General features: G+C 46.0%; 1 protein-coding gene across 1 annotated transcript in view; it reads right to left on the bottom strand.

The window, feature by feature from the left end:
* Nucleotides 1–727: 727 nt before the first annotated feature.
* Nucleotides 728–17,363, bottom strand: part of LOC121945845 (atrial natriuretic peptide receptor 1-like) — a 46,417-nt gene continuing 29,781 nt past the window's right edge. Inside the window, exons 6-22 of the mRNA XM_042490195.1 lie at nucleotides 10,874–10,968; nucleotides 8,555–8,690; nucleotides 8,202–8,286; nucleotides 7,553–7,670; nucleotides 7,330–7,404; nucleotides 6,478–6,555; nucleotides 5,778–5,882; nucleotides 5,593–5,664; nucleotides 5,318–5,480; nucleotides 5,081–5,236; nucleotides 4,140–4,308; nucleotides 3,833–3,979; nucleotides 3,479–3,602; nucleotides 3,085–3,153; nucleotides 2,526–2,700; nucleotides 2,024–2,122; nucleotides 728–949 (exon numbers count right to left, since the gene is read on the bottom strand). Coding sequence (XP_042346129.1) covers nucleotides 804–949; nucleotides 2,024–2,122; nucleotides 2,526–2,700; nucleotides 3,085–3,153; nucleotides 3,479–3,602; nucleotides 3,833–3,979; nucleotides 4,140–4,308; nucleotides 5,081–5,236; nucleotides 5,318–5,480; nucleotides 5,593–5,664; nucleotides 5,778–5,882; nucleotides 6,478–6,555; nucleotides 7,330–7,404; nucleotides 7,553–7,670; nucleotides 8,202–8,286; nucleotides 8,555–8,690; nucleotides 10,874–10,968 — 2,012 coding nt within the window. The 3' untranslated portion in view covers nucleotides 728–803. The remainder of the gene's footprint in view (nucleotides 950–2,023; nucleotides 2,123–2,525; nucleotides 2,701–3,084; nucleotides 3,154–3,478; nucleotides 3,603–3,832; nucleotides 3,980–4,139; nucleotides 4,309–5,080; nucleotides 5,237–5,317; nucleotides 5,481–5,592; nucleotides 5,665–5,777; nucleotides 5,883–6,477; nucleotides 6,556–7,329; nucleotides 7,405–7,552; nucleotides 7,671–8,201; nucleotides 8,287–8,554; nucleotides 8,691–10,873; nucleotides 10,969–17,363) is intronic.

The raw sequence follows: 17,363 nt of genomic DNA on the forward strand, positions 1-17,363 counted from the left end.
GACCAGGATGGACAGTAGGACCGATGTGGACAGTGGGACCAGGATGGACAGTAGGACTGGTGTGAACATTAGGACCAGTGTGGACAGGGTACAGGGTGGACATTAAATTTGTCACTGTTTTGGCAGATGTCGTCTAGTTGACTCTGTCTCGTAGACTTGTCCTCCTCTGTGAGGACACAGTCTCTGTGGGAGGACAGATTCTGAAGCATCTGTCTCCAGATGTCCAAACTTTGAGATGATGGACTATGATTAATGGAAAAAGTAATTTCCTCTGCGAGACATCAAACAGACAAGACGTGGAACAGACAATATGAAGGTCCCTCGTGTTCATCATGTCCTAGCCTTCCTGTGGACACGTTCTCGCTCCTGCAGGTCTGTGTTCGTCTCAGCTGTGTCTCTGTGTCCTTGTCTTTCTATCAATATTTTTTCGTATGTGTGTTTGTGAATATACGCGTTTTGTCCTCTGTGTGATGATGTCTCAATCTGTCCAAAATTAAAGACTGACCTGGAGGAGATGAGTACTCTGGACGGAGGAGACATCTGCAGAGACACTTTTTTTACTTCCTGTTCTTCACCAGCCTCAGTCTGTCCTTCTCTCTGTCTTCTTGTCTGTCCTTTGTCTGTTCTGTCTGTCTTCGTGTCTGTCCTCCTCTCTTTCCTCCTGTTTGTCTTCCTGTATGTCCTCTGTCTGGTCCTGTCTGTCCTCTGTCGGTCTTTCTGTCTGTCCTTTCTGTCCTCTGCCAGTCCTCCTCGCAGTCCTACTGTGTGTCCTCTGTCTGTCCACCTCTCTGTCCTCTGTCCTGTCATTGGCTGAGGCTCTCTCCCAGCAGCCAATAGGTGGTCATCTGTCCTTTCCCTTTGACCTCGATGTCTCCTCTCAGCTGCAGCTGGAAGCAGTTGAAGTCCAGCAGGACGTCTCGAGTTGCTGCAGAGACGTGGATCTTCAGTGCTGAAAGAGCAACAACAACAAAAAAACAAACATCAGAGGACAAAAAGGCCCAGAGGGACAGAGAGGACAGACAGCAGGGACATTAATCTGATAAAACATGTTGGACAGGATTTGTTTCAGAGATGCTCAGATTCAAATATTCAAGCAGCTAATTCTGTAAAAACTGTGTCCAACATCCCATTTCAGCACATTGTCCCTCCACATCCAGCAGGGAATGTTCCCATAACACTGGCTAACGTTCCCTACTGGTTACATTAATGTTTTAAAGGAAACATTCTAATCTAATGTTCAAAGAACGTTTTAAGGATGTTTATCATTTCAAATAATGTTCCTGTGAGGTTCAATAAGACGTAATGTTTGAACTGCAACACTCTGAGGATGTTTTGGTGATGATGAGAGGTGACAGATCAGAGAACGTTCCTTTAAAAAATGTTCCCGCAATGTTACATGAGAACAAAGGAAGAACATTTTCAAAGCAACATTTGACTTTAGAGGATCCTTATGATCACACTAGTAAACCCATCAGCACCATCATCACCATCACCATCACCATCATTATCACCATCACCATCATCACCATCATCATCACCATCAACATCATCACCATCATTATCATCATCACCATCATCATCACCACCATCATCACCATCAATATCCCCATCCTCACCATCATCATCATCATCATCATCATCATCATCATCATCACCATCACCATCATCACCATCATTATCATCATCACCATCACCATCATCATCACCACCATCATCACCATCAATATCCCCATCCTCACCATCATCATCATCATCATCATCATCATCATCATCATCACCATCACCATCATCACCATCATCATCACCATCAACATCATCACCATCATTATCACCATCACCATCATCACCATCATCATCACCATCAACATCATCATCATCATCACCATCACCATCAATATCCCCGTCCTCACCATTATCATCATAACCATCATCATCAACATCATCACCATCATCATCACCATCATCAACATCATCATCATCATCATCATCATCGTGTGTGTCTGCGTGTGTGCGTAGTTCTGACCTTCTCCGCTGGACTCCATACGTGACGACGTGTTGACGGTGTCCCCAAACAGACAGTAACGAGGCATCTTCAGACCGACCACGCCCGCACACACAGGACCTGACACACACAGGAAGTAACACACAGAAAGTAAAAGACACAGGAAATTACACACCGGAAGTCGCATACAGGAAGCAACACAAACAGGGAGCAACATGTTGACTTGTTATCATTTATAATAATGACAATTTCCATGTCCTTAAGGGACATGTGTTTGTCTTGTAGTGTTGGACACATTTTATGGACATGTTATGGGGACAGGTGTTATGGACATGTTATGAGGACAGGTGTCTCTGGATCAATGAAGTGATTTAAATTTAATGTGTTTTAATATTTTCGTGTCACGTGCACACTGTGTGTGTTTCAGACTTCACGTGCACGCTGTGTGTTTCTGTCTCAGACTTCACGTGCACGCTGTGTGTTTCTGTCTCAGACTTCACGTGCACGCTGTGTATGTTCTCACCGCTGTGTATTCCTATCCTCAGCTTCAGCTGCTGCTCTGGTCTGTGGCGGATCTTGAAGGATCGGACGGCGTCCAGCAGGGCGAGTGCCATGCGAGCGATCTCTCTGCCGTGCAGCTTCCCATTCCTCACTGGCAGCCCGGACACCACCATGTAGGCATCGCCGATGGTCTCCACCTGGGGGCGCCACAAGAGCACAAACAGCTGTAGTGTCTCACAGAGCGCTGATGTCTGCTGTGGTCTGATTTAAACCATCACAACAAACTACTGGCTGCTTGAGATACTGCAGTATTTCCGCTTTATACCACGTTATACTTTTACTGCACCTCATCTCAGAGGTAAAAGTTTCCTGCACCACCTTTATCCCACAGCGTCAGTGACCCTGCAGACTCTGTGATCAATAAAATGTATTCTGCTCTCCGCTGATTTTAAAGAGTTACAAACCATTTGCTGAACAAATGTTAACACGTAGCTCAAAAGCTAAAACAAAAACAAAACTTTTCCTGCAGATTAAATGGTTAATTTCATCATGATGGAAACATTTTGTGTTGATTTAATCACCTTGTAAACATCAAAGTTGTCAATGATGGCATCGAAGCACGTGTAGAGGTCATTCAGCAGAGTCACCACCTGCAGAGAGATTCAACACTCAGTGGCCTCAAATCAGGTAGAAAAAGCACTGAGCATGAGGAGGTGCAGCTCTCATGTCAGTGTGCATGAGGAGGTGCAGCTCTCATGTCAGTGTGCATGAGGAGGTGCAGCTCTCATGTCTGTGTGCATGAGGAGGTGCAGATCTCATGTCTGTGCATGAGGAGGTGCAGATCTCATGTCTGTGTGCATGAGGAGGTGCAGATCTCATGATTTTTTTTATAAAAAGAGATTGCGCTCCCCTCCTGTAATTGTCATGATTTTTATAGTTTTTATTATTTATTGTTATTATTTTAGATATTTTTACCTCCATGGGCGTGCTCTCTGCAGAGAGCGCTGTGAAACCAACGATGTCACTGAAGTAGATAGTGACGGAGTCAAAAGCCTCAGCCTGAACCGTCTCTCCTCGTTTCAACTGCTCCGCCACTGAACTGAGGACAGACAGAGCTAAAATATGTCAGGCAGATGAAACATATCGTACAAAAAACAAACGAAGTACTCACTATGGTAGTATTTGCAGTATTAGTACTCACTGTGCTAGTATTTGCTGTATTAGTACTCACTGTGGTAGTATTTGCTGTATTGCTGTATTAGTACTCACTGTGGTAGTATTTGCTATATTAGTACTCACTGTGGTAGTATTTGCTGTATTAGTACTCACTGTGGTAGTATCTGGTAGAGCAGCGCTTCAGCCTTGCGTTTCTCCTCGTGGTACGCCTGCGTTCGTTCCTCCACCAGCTCCTCGAGGTTGTTGGCGTACTGCTCCATACGGGACAGAAGGTTGTCCAGGATGTTGGTCCTCGACTCCCTGAACAAACACACATACACACACACACACACACACACAAACACACACAAATAGTAAAGTGTGAATCACAGTTTGTGTGGTTTAAAATCATAAAAAGTGAAACACAGTTATTGCAGACTCAGTTTGAACAGGTGAGGGTTTCGGCGGTCGCAGCACTGACTTGTTCTGTTTGCGCAGCAGCAGGCGGATCTGGTTGAACTCCGGCCTCTCGGTGGGCTCCTCAGCCCAGCAGCGCTGCATCAGCTGACCCAGCTCGGGACTGTGGCTCTGAGGGTCCACAGTGGGTCTGAGGCAGGGCCACTCGCCCAGGATCACCCGGTCCACGATCTCTGAGGACGGAGACAGGGACACTTATAAAAAGCAGTCCAGCCTTTGAGCCACAGAGAGAGATGATCAGTAACCAAAAACAGACTGATGGTTTTTATACCAAAAGAGAAGAAAAGCAGATAAACCGGACTGAGAGAAGGAGACTCTGCTGGATGAAGATGCCAAAAGAAAAAACAGATGCTAATTGTCGACCACTCGGAGATAACTGATGTTGACAGAAATAAAAACTGTGAATGTTCCTTTTTTAAACTGCCACCAAAAAAACTCTGATTAACTCCTCCAAGGACAAAACCACATTTCATTAGATTTCAGCGTCCACTGTGTGAGATTCAGGGGGAGTGAACTCTTTCTGGACAGAATTTCTGAGCCGGTTCGTATGTCACACTGGTAAATGAGTGCCGGTGTGTCTGCGCCACGGTGGCTAGCGGGCGATATGAAAATGCAGACGTACAGCCTGAAGTTTGAGCGGCAGCCCGACAGCTGGAGAGACTCTGCTGGAGGACGTGTCTCTGCGGGGGGAGGACAGACATCTGGAGGGACATCCTACCACAGTTCATCTACATAGACTGTTTGATGCAGAGCTGAGCAGAGGTGTCCCTTTAAGGTGAAAGGTGTCTGTCCCTCTGGAGCAGCTGTTTTTTTGGTGCCGTTCTTATAGAGCAGCATATTGTGGTCTTGTCTTTTATCTGACAGGTGCTGCTCGGTTAACGATGAACCTCCTAAAGAACTAAAGAAAAAATAAAAACGTGTCTGACATCACTTTAAGTATACGACCTTTGGGGCTGAGGGGGTCTCCGTCCAGGTAAAAGGCTCCTCGACGCAGCGCCACCTCCTGCAGGATGATGCCGAAGCTGTAGACATCTCCTTTCTGTGTCCCCTGAGGAGGAGGAGACTCCATCCGGAGCAGCTCCGGAGCCATCCACAGCCTCTCTGCAGGGGGACAACCAGGACAAACCACTGACCAACAGCACTCATTCCAAAGAGACATCAGCCAATGAGACGGACACTCACGGGCATAGTAGGCATGAGCATCTTTTCCTGAGTTGCTCTCAGACTGAAAGCTGGACAGACCATAGTCTGTAATCTTCAGGACAAAGCGGTTGTCCACCACACAGTTGGACGACTTGAGTTTCCCATGAGAGACGATGACGCTGTTGTGGAGGAACACCATGCCCTGCAGAGACAGATGGACAGACAGATGGACAGACAGGTCTGCAGTTTACAGTTTCAGATTTCAGAAAAATGTAGAAAACCAGCAGCAGAAGATCAAAGATGAAGACGGTAACCTTGACGATGTCGTTGATGAGAGAATATTTAAACATCCAGTCCAGAGTGATGCTGTCATTCTCCAAGATGTCCTGAAGACACAAAAGACAGACTGTCAACACAGAACAGACAGACAGAGAGAGAAAGACAGACAGACAAGTGGAGAGAGGGACAGACAGGTGGACAGATGGACAGGCATGTGTACCTGCAGGCTTCCTCGGGGACAGTACTCTGTGATGATGCAGGTGTTTGGAGGGTCGATGCACGCTCCGATGAACCTCGTCAGGTGTTCGTTCTGAACGTCTCGCATCTACACACATGCACACACATGCACACACACGCACATACAAACACACACACACACACACACACACGCACACACACACACACACACACACACGCACACACACACACACAGTGTCTTTACAGTAAGGAAGACACTGTGTGTCTGTGGCTGAGGTTTTAACGTTGACAGGTTTAGTGGTTGATTTATTTTCTCAGTTCTGAGAGTTTTGAGGGTTCTGAGATTCTGAGGGTCCTGAGGTTCTGAGGGTTCTGAGGGTTCGGAGGGTTCTGAGGGTTCTGAAGGTTCGGAGGGTTCTGAGGGTTCTGAAGGTTGTGAGATTCTGAGGGTTCTGAAAGTTCTGAAGGTTCTGAGATTCTGAGTGTTCTGAAGGTTCTGAGATTCTGAGGGTTCTGAAAGTTCTGAAGGTTCTGAGATTCTGAGGGTTCTGAAGGTTCTAAGATTCTGAGGGTTCTGAGGTTCTGAGGGTTCGGAGGGTTCTTAGGGTTCTGAGATTCTGAGGTTCTGAGGTTCTGAGGGTTCTGAGAGTTCGGAGGGTTCTGAGAGTTCTCAGGTTTCTAAGGTTCTGAGGTTCTGAGGACCGGAGTCTGTGAACACTCACGTGTTTGAGTTCGAACAGAACCTTCCTGTTGAGCTCGATGCGTTTCCTGTTGGTGTACTTGATGGCTGCGATGTTTCCCTGGAAGAACAGAAGAACAAAGGGAACTTAAGAGCGTTAACTCCCGTTAACATCAGTCCGATCCGCCTGTTTGCCATCACACACGAAAATCTGTCCGAAATCTTCACACCGACGATGTTTTAACAGACGGCAGCTGGAGCTTCAGCATTTCTGTTTCAGCAAACTGAATTCTCTCAAACGGAAGGAAGCAACAAACTCACAGCCTGAGTCCGAACACCTGCCCCGGTACGGTCATAAGATGGTGACGATGTGCACAAACTGAAAACCCCCACTGAGGGCCCCAGTTCAGGGCCCCAGCTCAGGGCCCCAGCTCAGGGTGGGGCCCCTGTAGATGCAGCATTCGACTACACCATCAGAAATAATCAGCCCATCCTGTAACAACCAGCTGCAGCTCTGTCACCAAAATCTGGTTCAGATCTGGACCATCAATAAAACCCTGGCCCTAAAATCAGGTCCAAACATCTGGCACACAAATAGAACGAGCCATTGTGACTCATCATCATCATCATGATGAAGGATAAACAGAGCATCATCATCATCATCATCATCATCATCATCATGAAGGATAAACAGAGCATCATCATGATGATGAAGGATAAACAGAGCATCATCATCATCATCATGATGGAGGATAAACAGAGCATCATCATCATCATCATCATGATGAAGGATAAACAGAGCATCATCATCATCATCATCATCATCATCATCATCATGATGAAGGATAAACAAAGCATCATCATCATCATCATCACTACACAAACACACACTGACCTTATAGTAACCCGTCTTCGCAAAAACCTGCAAGTTTCCATCAGCAGTCATCAGGGAGCCGTAGTTAGAGCCTCTCTGCAGTGACACACACACACACACACACACACACACACACACACACACTGTTAACTGTGTGTTTCTGTGTGTGTGATATACTGTGTGCTAATGTGTGTGTGTGTGTGTGTGTGTTACAGTGCACGTGTTCTTATGTGTGTGTTCTGACCAGGGACAGTGTGATCCTGCTGCCGCTCCGCAGCACTTTGTCCACGTTGCTCATCTGGATGTCGTCCCAAGAAATCCTCCAGAGCTGAGCTACCAGCTCCCTCTCCAACTTCATCCTCCTGCAGAGATACGAGGGGGACAGAGACAGTGACACAAAGGGACAGAGGGACAGCGAGGCAGAGGGACAGAGAGAGACACAGAGGGACAGAAAGAGACACAGAGAGACAGAGACACAGAGAGAGACAGAGAGGGACAGAGACAGATTATGGCCCAATGCAGTTTCCTGTTGGACACTGTTATAAATGTGGAGGACGCTGTGGGTTCAGAAAGCAGAGACCAAAGTTACTGAGTCATTTGTTTCAGGTTCATTTTTGAAACTCACAGCAGCAGACATGCTGAGTCATCATATATAACCCTAACCAACACGCTGAGTTACCATATTTAGTCCCAACCAACACGCTGAGTCATCATATCTGACCACAACAAATGCGCTGGTTGTGATTGGTCGACCTGCTCGGGGTGGTCTGTGATTGGTCGACCTGCTCGGGGTGGTCTGTGATTGGTCAACCTGCTCGGGGTGGTCTGTGATTGGTGTGGGAGCTGTAATGGTGGTGGTTCCATGTTGGTGGCGTGCGGTGTGAGACACTCACCTGTAGATGAAGATGGCGATGGTGAGCGTCATGGTGAAGATGAAGACGACCACGATGAAAACCATCTGATGGATGGTGACGGTCTCTGTCAGAGGGAGAGAAACCGTTCAGACACACATTCATTCAACTCTGGTGAGTAAAGGGTTAAACCGGATTCAACAAAGTTTCACAAACACAAACTGAGTGACAGAGCAGCAGCTGAGCAGCAACTGAGCAGCAGATGAGCAGCAGCTCACAGAGCAGCTCACAGAGCAGCTCACAGAGCAGCTCACAGAGCAGCTCACAGAGCAGCTCACAGCTGAACTGGAGACAAACTAAAGACACAATGTGTGGGACATAGACTGTGAACTGACTGGCCAGGCAGACGGGGTTGTCATTCTTGAAGCCACAGACAGGGACATCAGGGGGATGGACTCCGCCAGGCCACTGCAGCGAGACTCCAGGTCTGGCCGTCAGCTGCTCCTCGGAGCTGTTGTACACCAGAACGATCTGGAACCAAATACAGTCACAGCATGATGAACTAAAAGGAACGTGTCCCTCATGTTCACGTTTGCGGCAGACACTTCGCTCATGTTTGTCTCTGTCTTCATAAGCCAGACATCAGACACCTGCAGCGTCAGCAAACACATGGGGACATCTGGGCGACAGCTGATATAGAAGAGACATTTTCTTGGAGCAGGACTGTTTTAAAATGATTTTAACTCTGTGTGCAGAGCAGAATGTGGGCAGGGTCGCTCTACGACCTCTACGACCTCTGTGACCTCTATGACCTCTGTGACCTCTACGACCTCTGTGATGTCAACAACCTCTCTGACCTCTACGACCTCCACTAGCTCTGTGACATCTACAGACACCAAAAAATTAGTACATGCATTTGTCACCTCTAGGCTGGATTACTGTAACCGTGCGTACCCACCAAACGCGATAAAAATTATTTCATCGCGCCTCAAATGAAATCGCGTCGCGCCGGACGCTCCAGTTTTGACGCTCGTACAAAAACCCCAAAATGGGACTCGACGTGCGACGAAATCGCGCCGCGCGTTGAGCCCGCCCAAACAACAACATTTCTTCCGCCATTTCATTCTCTCGTTGACGATCGCTGCACCGCACCTGCTCTGGAGAAGTTCCCAGCGTCGTCTGCGGGCTAGGCACCGACGTCGGTTCTGGGTGCATGCTACCCTACGGAGGCGGCATGAGCTCGGCGGCGTGAGCTCGGCGAGTTCCACCGTCTCCTGCAACAAGGGACAGGAACTGTCGTACAGCTCTGGGTGAGCGGTGACGGCGACGATAAGCTGCTCCTCCATTGTTTCTGGCGGTTTGATTAGATTTTGCGAGGGAACACCAGGACGTCCATACGTCAGCACGTCGATGACGATCTCAACGCTGATAGGCTGTCACGGCGCGTCTTCATGCGACGACGCCGCAAAAGTTCAATTATTTCAACTCGAGCGTTGGACGCGTTCGACGCGAAATTCGCGTCCAACGCGTCCAACGCGCCGCGCAATCGCGTCCATCGCGTCGCCCGGCAAAATGAGGCGTCAAATCGCGTCTTTGCATTGACTTTGTATGTAATCTTGAGGCGTGATCATTTTTAATCGCGTTTGGTGGGTACGCACCGTAACTCCCAATTATTTGGTTGCCCCAAAAAATCTCTTAGGTCTCTCCAGCTGGTGCAGAACGCTGCTGCTCGTGTTCTAACAGGAACCAAGAAAAGGGACCATATCTCTCCTGTTTTAGCCTCTCTGCACTGGCTCCCTGTGAAATCCAGGATTGAGTTTGAAATCCTCCTCCTTACTTACAAAGCTCTAAATGTTCAGGCTCCATCCTATCTGTCACAGCTCATAGTTCCCTGTCGACCCTCAAGATCACTGTGCTCTGAAAACGCAGGGTTACTTGTGGTTCCCAAAGTCTCCAAAAGTAGGATGGGAACCAGAGCCTTCAGCTACCACGCTCCTCTCCTATGGAACCATCTTCCAGGTTCGGTCAGAGAGGCAGACAGACACCGTCTCCACTTTTAAGGGTAGACTTAAGACCTTCCTCTTTGATAAATATTATAATCAGGGCTGGCTCAGGTTACCTGGACCTGCCCCTAGTTAGGCTGACATAGGTTTAGGCTGCCTTCATCAGTGACGCTGCTCATGATTTGTCAGACTATGGCAACTGGACTTGCAGAGACCTCAGAGAACACGTCCAGAGTTGCTGCTGCTGAAGGGTAGTTCGATTCAAGACTTTAAGACTTTTTTAATGACTAATTTTAAAATAACCAACCTGAACTGAATTGAGGTCAGTTGTTGACCATCAGAAGCAGTTTTTTATTGGAACATAAAAAAGGTGATTTCTGTCCTGACTCCCATCCAGTCGAGTTTGAAAAACTTTTTGCATATAATACAGAGCCTTGCACAAATCGCCCTCTACTCAATCTGCTCCTCTCAGTTCGTCCCAGGAGCTGCGACAGCTGACCTGCAGATGTATTCTCTGCTCGGATTCTCTACTCGGAGCAATACAATTCATCAAATCAAATTCAAAAATCTTTGCTTTTTTTGTTTTTTGAAAGATGAAGATGTTTTGGTACCATTTTTAGATGAATTAATTCAAGGCCTATAGAGATTTTTAAGGATGCACAAGAACCTTGATATTAATGAAAATATTCATTCTTTAAATGAAGCGCTCACCTGGAAGGTGCTGATGTTGGTGTCCATCATGTCCCATAGAGCAAAGTCCGTCTCTCTGTCTCCGTTCTCGTCCAGATGGACGAGTCCTGTAACACCTGAGGAACAGCAAAAAGTTTCAACATCAGGTGAGAAACAAACAGCAAACTGTCATCTCAACAGGATTTTCACATTTTACAGAAAACGGATACACAACACAACACATCTCCAGCAGCCAAGAAGCAGGCGAGCAGCAGCTGAGCAGCCGAACAGCCGAGCAGCCGACAAGAAGCTGATGAGCAGCAGATGAGCAGCAGCTGAGCAGCCGAACAGCCGAGCAGCCGACGAGAAACTGATGAGCAGCAGATGAGCAGCAGCTGAGTAGCCGATGAGAAGCAGACGAGCAGCAGCTGAGCAGCTCACAGAGCTAAAATCTGTATCTGTGGAGTCTGCAGAGAGCAATAAAGCAGCTTCATGTTGCCGCTGGAAATCTGTCTGCCTTGAAAGCAGTGAAGATGTTCTCCAGATAACAAATGGTTAAACTGAGAGGGAGTTTTTTGGTGTGTTCCCTGTAGCAGTGCGGCATCGTGTTCCCTGTAGCGATGTGGCATGATGTTTTCCTGTAGTGCTTCATAATAACTCCGAACTGAAATGTATCCAGGCTTTGCCGAAATGGACGAATCCAACAGTTTCTCTGTTGTGTGTTTTGTTTGAATGCTTTCACTTTTCATTGAACTTCATTCTTCTGACAACTTCTGTTACTTTTGAAATTAGGAATTTTGCATGAAAAAAACATGAAAAATGTATCAAACATGTTTTATTATGAGGACTGTTTTATTATTACAGCCTTAAGTCTAACTGAGAGTCGATTAGACGATTAATCAGTTAATCAATGTTTACCAATCAGCAGAACATTAGTGTGAAAGGATTCTGATGGTGGAAATCATTATTCCTGTAAAAATATTTCATGATTTCATGTTTCTACATTTTTCTGATTAAACTTGCACAGAACTCACTGACGGACCATTTCCTTTTTGTAACAGTATTTTTACTGCGTGCTGTCAGCACTTTTACTGCAGTGAAGGATCTGAATATTTACATATCCTGATTTTAAATGAGATGAAAACAAGTTTTGACAGTTTCACAGCCTGTCAGCTAGTTTTGTTCTGATGTCATGAGGGGGCGGGGTTAGAGGTCAGATAATGAGGCGGCGGTCAGCGTCTGCCGCACGATGACATTTTACTGACGGCCATTTTAGACGAGAGGCACCCTGCTGCTGAAATGTCACCAGCTCACAGAGGTTATTATAGTCATAAATACACACCCTGACACGCACACACACACACACACACACACACACACACACTCACTTAGTGATTCTGAGCCTGTCATTTACATTCATTAAGTTTGATTGCTGGAAGGCTGCCTCCTCCTCCTCCTCCTCCTCCTGTTTACGCTGTTTGTTCTGCCTCTTTTTGCACCTCTGATCTGATGATGGACTGCGTTTCCTCGTCTCAGGCTTTGCTTTGTGTGCAGTGACAGTAACGTGTAATCTAATCGGAGACGTTGGAGGCTGTGATGTCATCTCAGAGCGCACCAACGTCACATCACTTCCTCCCCAACAGTTGACACTACAGTGCAAACAAAGGTTGTTTTTCGGACACGAAGCGTGCGCAGCCGTGAAGCTGATGAACACAGATCAGCTGTAATATTCCCGATCCATCAGACCGGTGAGAAGTGGCTGTCCATTAGTTAATGGAGCGGAAACAGCGCACGGAGCGAGCTGTAATCTGATCTGCCTCTCAGTCTTGTTCATGGCCGGCCTCCTTCCTCTCGTGTCCTATTTGTCATGGATATTATCTCCAATGAAATCTTATTACTCTGCCGTGCTCTCCTTTTCCTTTTCTTTCATTCTGCCTCCTCACACATCATCATCCTCTGCTGCCGTCCGTGGCCTCACTGAGGGTTAATATTCACGGCTGAGGATCAGCTCCTGTGCGGAGGCAGCACTCATTAGAAAAAGTACATGCACTCATGAAAAGCGAAATGTCATCATGGTGGTTCGGACTTGAAAGAAGAAAAAAGAAATCCATCTATCTTTACGTTTTGAAGTCTTTATGTTTATTTTTGCTGTAGTGACTCAGGTCCAACATTGCTAATTTTAAATAAATCCGATTTTGATTTTCAGGAGAAATATTCAACTTTGAACAGCCTGAGAATGTCTGTAATTACAAGGCTGAAGATTTTCATTCATAAAAAATCACTTTAAAGGAATAGTTTGGATATTTTTAAGCGTGGTTGTGTGAGATATGTATCCAGAGACCGCTGCCGCCATCAGTTACTGATATTTATATTAGTGAGTTTGGTGAATCCAAATTAACCCTTTAAAACACCAAACTCACAACAACACAAACTATCTAACTGATGAGGGCAGCAGGAGGCGCCACACCCAGAGCACTAATTTCTCTTGTTTCAGAGGAGATGCTCGGCAGGCATGTTCAGATGCCATGTTGTTGTGCACGAATTCCCGAAAACCTGCTCAACCCGACAACCTGCTCAACCCGACAACCTGCACAACCCGACAACCTGCACAACCAGACAACCTGCTCAACCTGTCCACCTTCACAACCCGACAACCTGCTCAACCTGTCCACCTGCACAACCCGACAACCTGCACAACCTGTCCACCTGCACAACCAGACAACCTGCTCAACCCGACAACCTGCACAACCTGTCCACCTACATGTGTTAAACAGACTTTAATTAGAGCTGGTGCAGGTCTGTTTTTAGGGGCCACTTTTGGTCCTGAAAGCTGGAAGATGTTGCCTAGTAACCGGACCAGCTGACAGCAGGTTCATCCTGCCTGTAAATGAAAGATTCGAGAAGGCTGACAGATGTGATGTGACATGTTGCCAACACTGACAAGTGATGATTCAGACAACACGTCTCAGAAATGTGCGTCTTTACAACACAGGCCCGGACGGAGGATGTTTTTTTTCACAGTGTGATTTGTGTCTTTAATCTGCAGTAAATTATCACTGAGAATATTAATACATTGCACACTACCTCATCTTAGACAAAAAAACGTGCCTCCTGCGGCAGCTTTCGCCTTCATTTGTCTCATGTTTTCTCTTTAGAAAAAAATGAAAAGCAGATAAACAAAGCCGTCTTAATGTTGCTGTCAGCGTTCACACGTCCATCACAATGCCAGTAAAGTTTGTACATCATGAGTTAAGTTTTTCAGTCGCAGGTGATTCTGGATGACGTTTCTGTCTTCTGGAGGCTGTTCTGGGCTGAGTGGTAAAGCTACAGCGAAGATCCTGGTATCATCTGAAACAAGAAGATCTGAGGAGTCCAGCGGTACCAATCATGTTATGCCAGCTCTGCAGGAAGGGAACACTCCAAAGACAGCATGGTCATTTCACAGGGTCACTTGACCTCTGACCTCCAGATATCTGAATGAATATGGGTTCTGTGGGTCTTCATGAGTCTCCCCTTTACAAACACGGACTCTTCATGATGGTTCCATGCAGTTTTGGGCAAAAACCCTGCAGTCTTTTGCATGCAGTATAAAGATGTAATTTTGGCCTGTTGTATTTAAATATTTCGGGACCTTGGGGTCTCGAAATAGCTCCAAACTCCGAGCTTAGCTCACAGCTGCAGCTGGTCAGGTGGAGTGTTGTGACCTGATGCATGTCTGACCATCAAAGGGATCAACAGTTTCAGACGTACAGGAGCCGCATCAACCAGAGAAAGACGCCAAACTGGAGATCCTGAAAAGCGTTTATGCTTTATTTGATCCTAATCAAGACAATCTGAACTGCTTTACCTCATTAATATGCAAAACTGTTTGAAATGAAAAATAATAGAATTGTAAACTGGTGATAAAAATTGTGAGTAATTTCAATTAAAAAAAAAAAATCATTTCAGAGCCCCACTTCTTAATCATCCAAATTTGCTTCAGCCCAGCTGTGCCAAAAAAAATGAAGAAAAGCTCGAAGAGGAAGAAGAAGAGGAACTGGTACCGCAGTGAAACGAATGTACTGCTGAAGGAACTTAAACAAAATGTGATTTTCCAGAGCATTAGAACTGGAAAATCAAAACCCAGCGATGACAAACATTTGGCGTGTCAGCAGCAGCAGTGAATGTTCTCAGATGATTTACTTCAGTATAAGTACTAATACCACACTGTAAAAATACTAGTAAAAATCCTTCATTAAAGATTTTATGAAAAGTATGTAAGGACAACCAGCAAAAAGTATTCAAGTATTACAAGTACCATTTTTTAAAGTTAAATAATTAAAATAATTAAAAGCAAAAGCAGCACGTTGACAAATGTGAGAATTTTTTTTTTCCCAGAACAAAAAGATTGGCATTGATCGCTGCCAATTAATCTTTTAATCTATGGACTAATGGTACCTTTTCTATTTCTGCAAACATGGAGGTTGAATGATAATATCTGTCCCATGATGCAAGTCTGCAGATCAGTGCTTTGGGCTCCTGTTTGGGTATTTTGTTTTCTCTGGGCCTCTTTTCCGGTCAAGAATTACGGCTGCTGCGTTGCCAATTAATAATGAAAGATTTCACAGCATTTTGGGTGCAGAAGGCTAATGTTGCTACACAGTCAGGAGACCAAACTCAGATCCAACAGCAGAGAAAAACCGTCACATACAATGAGACAGTGATGTCACGTGACGGCGATGGTTTGATAAAGAAATATAAAATAGCTGGAGGCACCTTTTCATTGAAGCAACCTTTCCAAAAACTGCCTGAAACGGTCTCACATGTCTGAATGTGATTATCAGCTGGAGCAGAGCTCTTATCAGACTGCCTCCCTCTCAGGCGCTGCAGAGACTCGACGGGCTGCAGAGACGCTAACAGATGCCAAGTGAAGGCCAAGCATTGAAGGATGTCCACAGAGGACAAAAGAGACAAAAGAGAGGCAGCAGACGGGCAGATATAGCAGCGCAGAGGGCAGCAGAGGAGAAACAAGGATAGGAGCTGCAGCTGAACAGTAATTTAACACCTCTACACACAGGAGCCGCTGCTCTGCTGCTAATTATTATCATTAATACAAATAATAATACTTATTATTTATAGAACACTTTTCAAGGTAGCAAAGATGCTAGAGAAGTAAAAAAGGGGGGGGGGGGGGAAGCAGCTTCTGTCAGTGAGTTTGTGTTGTTGTGTGACTTTAATGAATCTAAATGAACTCTTGAACACAAACAGACTGATGGAGGCAGCAGCAGACTGCATCTCCTCTCTTCACACGTTAATCAACACATTTTCCACTTTGGAAATGAGCTCAGCTCGTCAGCTCCGGGCTGATTTCTTCATCTGGTCATCTGTTGCAGATGCACGACTTAAGTGTTCACATCACACACAAGAGGTTTCCCTCACACGTTTATCTGTGGCCGGTCGACACAGTGTCAACATCTACCGCCAAGTATGGCTCGGATGTTTGTGGAGCTGGAGCAGTCATCAGGAGTGGCAGGAATATATTTACTGTTGTGTTACTCAGAGCAAAACTGTGCAGAGGAACCGCCGAGCATCAGATGCAGTCAGACTCAACCGTTCATAGACCGGGTCCAACAGTTCTGTCGCTCGCCTCGTCCATCGATATCATCAGATCAACGGTTTATCAACGCTGCACCAATCATTTCACTAAACAGAGAGGGAGTGTTTGTTTTCTCGGACCCACGGTCATGGTGAGCGACGACCTGAGGTCATGGTGAGCGACGACCTGAGGTCATGGTGAGCGACGACCCACGGTCACAGAGAGCAGCAACAGCAGAGACTCAGAGTGTGAAGAGGACAGTTTGTGTGTTTTTAGTGTGCAGTTTGTGTGTTTTTAGTGTGCAGTTTGTGTGTTTTTAGTGTGCAGTTTGTGTGTTTCTGTGCGTATTTGTGTGTTTTTATGTGAGCAGTTTAGTTTCATTGGTGAACTGTGGATTTTAGGCTGAACTCAAACAGAAATGGCCAAACACCAGTGAAACTCAAATCATGGCTCGCGGGCCAAATCTGGCACCTGACAGGGTCCCTGTTGGCCCCCCAAACATTTCAGAATGACAGTAGAAATAAAGTGACTGACTGTGAATAGTTTTTATTCTTTTAGTCTCCATAAGGTGTCAGAGACATAAAACAGCATCAAAATAGAGCTTGTTGATCAAAAAAAGAGCCAGAGGAGGATCCCCCACACCCCCGATAGAGGTCACTGCTGAGACACTGATGTCCTAAAATCACAGAAATGTCCTAAAACCCTAGAGCATCAGAACATTTGTCAAATTATCACAGTCTTCCAAAATAAATGGGTCATGCACGCATAGACGTCTAAACACAGATGACGTCTTCATTCTGTTGCCGTCCAACGTATATTTACTTCATAATGAAACTAAGCTCAAACAAAAAAACCTTGTCTGCTTCCACCTCAGCTCCACATGTTTCAGGAAGACTACATGACCAACTCCATGGTCCTTTTTTAATCTTTGCTGAAGCCGAGCGGGAATCCTCTCCC

This window comes from Plectropomus leopardus, chromosome 7, assembly GCF_008729295.1.
Source record: "Plectropomus leopardus isolate mb chromosome 7, YSFRI_Pleo_2.0, whole genome shotgun sequence".
Classification (NCBI taxonomy): Eukaryota; Metazoa; Chordata; class Actinopteri; order Perciformes; family Serranidae; genus Plectropomus; species Plectropomus leopardus.